A 9,141-nucleotide genomic window follows, 5' to 3' on the forward strand; every position below is an offset into this window, starting at 1 on the left:
AAAACGAAATACAGTTTTGCAAAAAGTAGGATCAGTCCTTGAAGGAATTTGGGGTTGAGGATCTTGTTCAAGGACCCGATAGTGAAATCACTCTGCCAACCCTGGAATTTGAACCAGCAACCTTCTGATTGTGGGCACAACACATAAATGTTGAACCTTCTGCTCTGCCAAGCTCAAACTGACTGAAATGTTCATCCACTGCATGTGCAAGAACTATATGTACCTCCGGCTTTCATCAATTTTTGTGTGTATGCATGTAAGCAAACGGGTTTCTGTCTGTCCTCAATGCTGCAGGCTACAGCCTTTTCCAGGTGGCGGCCCATGAGTTCGGTCACGCCCTAGGATTGGAGCACTCCCAAGACCCTGGTGCTCTAATGGCCCCTATCTACACCTACACCAAGCATTTCCGCCTATCCAGCGACGACATCCAAGGCATCCAGGAGCTCTATGGTTCGAACAGTCAAAGTGCATTAGATGCTTCTGTTGTAGCCTTGCTTGAGTTATCACCCTGATAACACCACCAAGATGAACACACAACATCCTAGGGGTTGCACCCACACAGTTGTGTTCTCTTTCACCTCAGGTGTCCCAACAGACAAACCCCTCCCACCTACCCAAGGTCCCGTAACTCCCATGGATTTTTGCACAAAGGATATCATCTTTGATGCAGTGGCCCAACTCAGGGGGGAGACTTTCTTCTTTAAGGACAGGTAACCAAGCTAAAGGCATAAAGACATGATCACATGATCATTATCGCTTAAAACAGAGGTATATAAAATGACGGACTGGTGCATTTTTTAATTCATTACTCTCTCTCTGATTTTTGCCTCATCATCAAAGTTCTAAGCTAAATTCAGCCCAGCTGTGTGGGTGCCATTTGGGTCTGGCGTCCAAAGCAAACAGCTCCGTGAGCCTGGCCATCAAAAGGCAGTAGTCATGCTGTCCAGCCAGTCATGCACAAACCCTGCTTGTTCAGTCTCCGGTTTTAAATAAGTGCCTGAAATTTTTATACTCTTCATACGTCATATGATTTCCTTGATTTCTGAATACTCACCATCCAGAGTTTCACTCGCCTGAGTCTGAAGAACAAGAAGCCAACTCTTCTATTACCAAACAACATTTGTGGTTATCCAAGCATCTATGTTCAAATGCTTTCACTATTCCCCGTCTCCCTGAAATCCAAATGACATTTGGTCTTAATAGTATGTGAACTATCTGATTTTAGGTATTGAGTAATGAGGAATCTGAAGACTCAAAATTCTTTCTTTGGAAGAGAGACGTCTCACCTCAGAATTTATGCCATTAATGTAAATGTGGTATTTTAATTTTTATCCAAATTTTGGCCTATAATGGGATCCCTCTTAAAAGTGGACATCACTGTCTATTAGCAGATGTGTTTATTTTCAATATCAGGTATTACATTTGAGGAACAGTGAGGGACATGAAAATGATAATGACAACTCTATACATAGTGCCACCCAACCTCATCGCTCTAAAAGCACACTTCTATAGCTGTTTGAGTCCAACATGCATTGTGGTTCTTCAAGTCTGGCCTTCTAGAACCCTCCCAACACCCCCTTCCATCTTACAGATTCATATTCAGATCCGCCAACTTGAGGGCCAAGGCCAATGGGCCGATGCTGGTTGCCACGTTCTGGAGCGAGCTTCCGGAGAAGATAGATGCTGCTTACGAGAACCCATTGGAGGAGAAGTCAGTGTTCTTCTCAGGTAACACACATTTACCGCTTTAAGGACATAATATGCCTGAAAATTGCTCTTGATGACCAAAACTGTCTGCTACTCTCAGGGAAGGAGATGTGGGTGTACTCAGCCAGCACACTGGAGAGGGGGTACCCCAAGAGGATCTCGTCCATGGGGCTACCAGCAGACCTGCAGCGTCTCGATGCTGCCTACTCATTCAGCAAAAACAAAAAAACCTACTTATTTGCAGGAGATAAATACTGGAGGTAGGTGAAGTATTCTGCATTCCCTCTTCTAAACAAGGGGTCACATTCCTTTCCACAATCACTGTCTATCTTTCAAGACAACTTCTGTTATTCCCAGGTATATTTAACAATGTAACAGTTAAGACAATAGCTTAGTTAGCATTACATGGGCTCTAAGATGATCGATTATTTGGTTTGGTAGAAGACTGTTGTATGTTCTGCAATTTTGCACCTTAAGTGGGAACACAGCCTGTGTGTTATTTATGACCTTCACAGGTACAACGAGGCAAAGAAAAAGATGGACCCTGGCTTCCCCAAGCTTATTGCAGACTCCTGGGGTGGCATCCCTGATAACCTGGATGCGGCCTTCAGTCTGAATGGAAATGGTAGGCGGAACTGGCTGGGCTATCTATGGGGGGTGGCATGCAGAGCCTGAGCGGAGGTATGGATTCCTGAGGTTAATAAAATGGCACCAACCATTCCAATGGCTTGCTCTCACACGCTTGAAGATGACACGACTCCACAGTCCTGTCCCACTGTCAGGGCTCGGCCAACAGCGACAACAACTAACTGATGTTGAGGTCTATAAGTACACAAAGTTTTGAGGTTTTACCATCCCGTTCCTGTGCTAGGCCTCCACCTCACACTACGCACAGCTGCTCACCAACTTCAGCAAATGCTTCATAGAGCATGCCTGTGCTCGTTCACAAAGTCCCCTCTGTTGGCTTGCTAATTAATCAGCGCCAGGCATGCTGGGTAGGGGCCGCTGTACTGGCAGTACGTGATTGGATCTTTTTACTCACACTACCTATGCTATCCTCTCCTCCAGGCACTATGCTAACACTACACTCAAACGTGCAACAATAAAAAAAAATTTAATGCGCATTAAACAGACGTCTCGTGGAATTCCTTAGGAGTGAGTCAGAGCCACCTGGAACATGTTTGTGTTACGGCCACAGATCTTCACAGCACGGGGGCTCGTCATGTCGTTTGCAGGGTACAGCTACTTCTTCAAAGAGGAGCACTATCTCAAGCTGGATGACAAGAGCCTCAAGATCGTTAAAGTTGGCGAAATCAAGACGGACTGGCTGGGCTGCTGAGCAGCACGATTGCGCCTCCCCCAAGCTCCCCCCCTCCAGGGTGACCTCTTGGAAAGGTCACTGTGGTGTGAGCCTAAGACGATATGTACTAATACCTTGAAGTTCCAGATTATACTGGTTTGCTGTACAGGCCAATCGTCCCATTGCTTTATGCGTTTGAACTATTGGAAAGAGAACAGAATCTGAAGACATTGCATATAATTTTGCAGTTTTTACTCTCATAAACAGAAATGCTCTGTCATTTTATTTTTAGATTCTTAGACCTTGCCAGTAAAATTACACAGACCCCATGGTAAACAGTGCATTTGCAATGTGGTATACAGGCTCTGAATTTCACCGGGATTAAGCACGTTCATGGTGGTCCAGAGCTGCATTGTGACTGTGTCCAGAACGCCGGTGCTTGGAACTATGGGACTGTTGAAAAATATTTTCCAAAGAAGTGTTATGATCTGTATTATCATGGTATTATCAAATCTGCACGTATCTCCTTTGGAAAATTATCCAGGTCAAGGGCACAGGTTGCCTGAAAGTTATAAATAGTATCTCACATGATGGAGTCATGACAAAATATACCATTAAAGTATTGTTTAATAGTCATTTGTATTATAGTTGTTCCTATTTGTTTGTTTTTTTTTTGGCTAACTGCATATTTACAGTATGCAATATTTTTGGTAATACTGAAAAAATAAAATCAGTTTGATGATCATTTCTTTTATCTGACTGGCATTTATGTTATCCCTTAAGCTGATTTGAAACTTGTTAAAGTGCACCACTGCAGAAAAATGGGTGTACCTACAAGGACTGCAGCTTAGAAACTTTGGCTAAGAATATAAAATTCATGATAACTATTTAACAGATGTTCCTGTGTTTGAAATTCATCATCATTTATTAAGTAAACCAAAAAAGGTGATTTAGCCAGACACATAATATACACGAGAGTGAACTATCAACATTAAAGGTGTTTCTATGATAACAGTGTTTCTATTCTTGAGAAAATTTGCGTTCATGAATTCTGTCAAGTGAACTGGTGTGACTGTCAGTCAGTCATTTATACAAAATGACAACAAAACCCAGGAAGAAATCCATCCCTTGGGCCAGTGAAGCCTGCCCCCAGGCAGCAATTCCAACAAGGTCAAATGCAGCCCCAGCTCCTAGTGCAGGCAGTCTGTATGTTTACTTGGGTTTCCTCCAGGTACCACCTGCCTCCCACACTCCACAGTCACATACTTCAGATTAATTGCTGTCTGAAAACAGCCCTTAGCATATGATTGTGTGTCCATCCAGTTTCCATCTCCTCACACGTTTTTCAATATGCATTTATTTTGAATAAAATAAGTATTACTATATATGGAAAATGTCATTGCAAAGTTATATTTAAAGTGTATATAATAAATGGGTAACAGTTTTATCTGGATAAAAGAAGCTAGTATATTTAAATGAACTCATCTAGAAAATTTTACAATTTTAACTGTTAAGGTGGTCAGCATAGCAAGGTCTTAATATATTACTGGAGCCTTAAATCTGGTAGAAAAAGTGAACGTGGAAGGGTTCCAGTTCATTTTATTTAGATGTGTACGGAAACACTTTTAAAACATTGGTTCAATGCTGACATCTACTGGTTAGTAATTAGCATTTACCACTGGAATGATAATCATGAAAAGAATTTAAGATATTAAAGTAAACTAAATGATCTTTAACATATAAATAGAATTTCAAACATATGCAAGTATATACATCTCAGAAAGAGACAGTGATAGCAGTACAGGCCAAGGCTGGCTCGACGTTCATGTTTTTTAGTCTCTTCATGACCAGCAGGCGGCAGCAATTATCTACCTTTTGACAGGTATCAGCTGGGTCTTTACTACGTACATGGAATTTGTCTTGATGAATCTGGTCTTGCATACTATTGAAAACAATGCAAAGCAAGATCACCAAACCAACATGGTAATCACAAGGTAAGCATTAATACTTAGCATCAATTACACATGTGTGTCTGTGAGTGTGTGGTGTAGTAAATGAATCCTCTCTTTTTTCCTGTCTAGTAACAGGATGGATCCCCATAGGACTCAGTACATGGAAGCATGAAATAAAAAAGTCCAATAAAACACAGAATTTTCCAATTGTTTTGGGCCAACATGAAGGATGATGACCCCATACATAATAACAATAATACCTGACATGAGTAAGTCACTCAGATGAATGAATTATAATGCTGCCTCAGTAAAATGATTACATTATCAGATGATAAACATACATCTTAAAGCTGTCTCTCTGTGCTGGTCCCTTCTACACCTGTCCCAAAACCTTGTTTTCCATTGGAAGAGGTCAACCATGTTCTGACCCCCATGCTCATCAGGCTGTCCTCTACACCAGAGGCTGCAGAAAACCACCAAAATGAATTCTTCCAGATAGTCTCAATCAGTTAGCCAAAAAACGGGCAATTATTTAGCTCATCAGTGGCACTCATCACCTTGTTCGCACTATACACTTCAACCTATATGAGCCACGGAAACCTTTAAAGCCAAAGCTGTTTCTACCAAATACTGCAGCTGTTTCCACAATTCTACAGGCATCCCCTGACACCTGATCTGAATAGCCGTAATCTATTCTTGTGAGATAATAAAAGATCAGTTCAATGGAGGCTTGGGGGGGCATACTGTTGAGTGGAGGAAAAAAAAGCCCCCGAACAGGTGCGCAGCATCTGCGCAGATCAGCGGAATAATACATCTCAGGATCCTGTGAAGACTGGGAGACATAAACCACTCAGAGTATCTTATTATTGCCTATCAATCCTAATGGTGAATGATGACTCCAGCCACTGAAATCATTTCTGGTCCCACCCCTGGCTGATATTAAGTCAATGTTTCCCAAAATGGTCCTCGCAAACCCCCAGCCAGTCGACGTTCTTGCTAGGAGCTGGGAGGGAGCAAAAATGTGAACTATCGGCTTGTTCCCGAGGACTGGGTTGAGAAACACTGGTTTAAGTAACTAAAATGATGCTTTACTTGCCATTTTCACAAGTATGGGTACAGGTACACCGGGGCACTCCTTTTTGCATATCCTATCTTGCTCTCCTTTAATATATACACACAAACATAAACGTATATCCCCTTCAAGATATACACACAAACATTTATATTCACACAGCTAAGAATGAAGCCTGGGGTCTAAGCACAAGGTCAGGCCATTTATCTAGCACCGCCGGAGCATTGCAGGGTTAAGGGCCCAACGGACATGTCATTATACTATGGAGGATAGGATTTGAACTAGTGACCTTCCGATCAATGACACAGAGACCTAAGTCAGTGAGCCAGACACTGCCTCCATTATGGCACACGAGCAGTATTAGTTGAAGGTAATGCTAATTGACTGACCATCTGCATTCCATGCAAACTGGCCAAAGTTAAGGGCCATTAAAGACAAACTTCAATGCACTGCAATAATCCGTACTCCCCCCATCTGCGGGTAAGAACATCTGAAGGTGTATTTTCATAACAGCCGTAGCATTTGCATAAATCTGTATTGCAAAGATCAGCAGTTTTAAATGGCAAACAACAGAAGCACAGGTTTGAGAAGATTAACACACCAGGCCTGGCTCTGAGCTGTTTTTGGTGCTTGAGACAGAAGGGGAGAGGCATCAATCTAAGAAGAGTCAGGTGACTATAATTGTACATATTATTTGTGCCACCTGTCCCATTGTTTGTATATGTTTTGCCAGTAATTCTGGATCAAGTATGGATCAGTTTCCCCTATTGTAACACAAAGTTGGCACAAGGTGTTTCTGTGCTTATACTTCCCTCATAGCACAATTTCACAAACAATCCACAGAAGGAATCTACATTATATATGGCACCTTATATACACAACTATCATATAATGACTGCACTCCACAACAGATTAATACTTCAGATACTGTCAGAGAAAAACAGTCTAGAAGAGGACTGATAACTCTAGTTACGCTTAAATCTAACCCCCACATGCAACTGGATCTTGGACTTTATCACTGATAGACCATAGGTGGTGAGGATGGGTGGCAGAGTCTCTGCCAAGCTCACAATAAGAACATGAACACCACAGGGATGTTGCCTCAGCCCTAAACTCTACACCCTGTACACTCACAACTGTGTATCCACCCAGAACAACACAACCATCATCAAGTATGCAGATGATACAACCATTCTAGGCCTCATCAAGGATGGTTACAGGGAGCTGGTCAACTACATCCTTTCCTATGGTGAAGAAAATGACCTTATCCTCAACATAGACAAGATCAAGGAATTAATTATGGACTTCAGGAGGAAACCCTTTGCAGCCTCTCATTATCAAAGGGACTGAGGTAGAGAGCTGACAGTTACAAGTTTCTTGATCTTCATGTGACATGAAACCTGAGCTGGGCCAGAAACACTGCTGCTATAGTGAAAAGGGCCAGCAGCATCTTTACTTCACCAAGCTGCTAAGGAAGGTAAGACTTAGCCCTCACCTCCTCACCCTGGCCTACAGAGGACTTACAGAGAGTTTCCTAACAAACGGCATCACTGTCTGGTTTGGCAATACCACTCAGGCAGAGAGAAAGGCTCTCCAGAGAGTCATGAATACTGCAGAGAGGATCACAGGAGCCAATTTCCTATCCAGGGTCACTCTCTACACACAACGCTACAGGAAAAAAGCCCAGAGCATCCTCAGGTACCCACACCACCCAGCTCACACTCTGCTCAGGCATAAACACCCAGCATATAACCTGAGACACTGCAGGCCAGACAGTATCACCACACACAAAGCACGGTTTTATAACAGCTTCATTCCAACCACAGTCAGACTGATGACTAAAGACATAACAGAGGGGAAAATATGCCTACGTAACCTCAGATGGTCAATATTTCTTAAAGCAATGTTGGTTTACAATGTCGTTGTTTCACTAAAGCATTAAAATGCAATATTCTCAGAGGTGCAAAGCTTTTAAATGAAAATCTGTGTTTTATTGTGTTGTTTTTCTATTTATTGTATTCTAAAATGTCTTCTTAGTTGTCTTGTGCCCTTACTTATCCTGGCATTTACTTATTTTTCTTCTTTACTTCTGACTCCCAGAGCTTCGCACAAAAATTCCTATGTACCCGTACTGTCTGTGCGTGTACATATGGCAAATAAACCTCTTGAATCTTGAATTTAAAACGTAGCAATTCAAAATTACAGCCAAGCTCTACCCAATACAGAACAAATGTTTCTGTAGAAATGCACCTTTATAGAATAAATCTCTAATGTAAACAATTTAACGCAAACCAGACACGCCAGTTACCAACATGAAATCGCAATAAGATGGGCTAAAACAAACCATTTGCAAAACAATAAAAGCAGTACAATCATGTCTGACTGCAGTTTAATCGGTTTCTTGTCCCTTGTCCATTTTAGGCCCAGTTAAACAACGGGGAATGTAAATGTTGGGCCCGAAGCCGGTGGCTCACACTCTCTAGCTTAACAGAATTATTTTAATTTCACTAAAATTACTCTTTAAAACACTGGCTGTAAATAAATGTTATTACTTGCTACTGCACTAGGTACACAAGGGTAATATCACCAGTGGGAGTCCTCAGTCGGAAATGAAGCCTGCTTTTGTTAGTATTAATATTACACGGCGTATGTTGAATAACAAAAAGGTAACATCTACTGGCAACAAGTCTGTAGCTAATGTTCCCATTAGATTAGATCAGATTAGTGATGAAATAAGTAGTAAACACAATCAAACTGCTTACTTCCGTCGTGATATTTTCACATACTTCCGAGCCTCTAAGTTGCTTTCGATGGCATTTTCACAGAGTTTTGTGGCACTCAGGAGACGGCTGGCGGCGCGCGGCACTCTTCTCACCTCCCACGCACCTTCAGTCACGCGGGGACCTAAGGCACGTGGCTAGTTTGGCGCCCCCTGGCATGAACGCCGATTATACCGCATGACACGCCGGAGGTATCGCAATTAATGCTTGTGAATAACTGTGTAAAAAGTTAAAATAACTAATTATCCCCATCCCCCTGCCACCACAATTCTTTTCAAATTTACTAGCTAAATTTCATCCAGCTATCTCAGAGTCATTTCCAAAAAGATT

The 9,141-nt window shown here is 42.1% G+C and overlaps 1 protein-coding gene and 1 long non-coding RNA gene across 2 annotated transcripts in view; one reads left to right on the forward strand and one right to left on the reverse strand.

Moving 5' to 3' along the window:
• The window catches only part of LOC125705985 (72 kDa type IV collagenase-like), a 12,691-nt gene extending 8,930 nt beyond the window's left edge, over positions 1–3,761 (forward strand). Inside the window, exons 8-13 of the mRNA XM_048972397.1 lie at positions 295–450; positions 584–710; positions 1,592–1,728; positions 1,808–1,967; positions 2,223–2,332; positions 2,943–3,761. Coding sequence (XP_048828354.1) covers positions 295–450; positions 584–710; positions 1,592–1,728; positions 1,808–1,967; positions 2,223–2,332; positions 2,943–3,046 — 794 coding nt within the window. The 3' untranslated portion in view covers positions 3,047–3,761. The remainder of the gene's footprint in view (positions 1–294; positions 451–583; positions 711–1,591; positions 1,729–1,807; positions 1,968–2,222; positions 2,333–2,942) is intronic.
• The window catches only part of LOC125705988 (uncharacterized), a 13,865-nt gene extending 4,892 nt beyond the window's left edge, over positions 1–8,973 (reverse strand). The window contains exon 1 of the long non-coding RNA XR_007381814.1: positions 8,794–8,973. This is a non-coding gene — a long non-coding RNA (uncharacterized LOC125705988). The remainder of the gene's footprint in view (positions 1–8,793) is intronic.
• Between the last annotated feature and the right edge of the window lie 168 nt (positions 8,974–9,141).

The sequence above is a fragment of the Brienomyrus brachyistius genome, chromosome 13 (genome assembly GCF_023856365.1).
Source record: "Brienomyrus brachyistius isolate T26 chromosome 13, BBRACH_0.4, whole genome shotgun sequence".
Lineage (NCBI taxonomy): Eukaryota > Metazoa > Chordata > Actinopteri > Osteoglossiformes > Mormyridae > Brienomyrus > Brienomyrus brachyistius.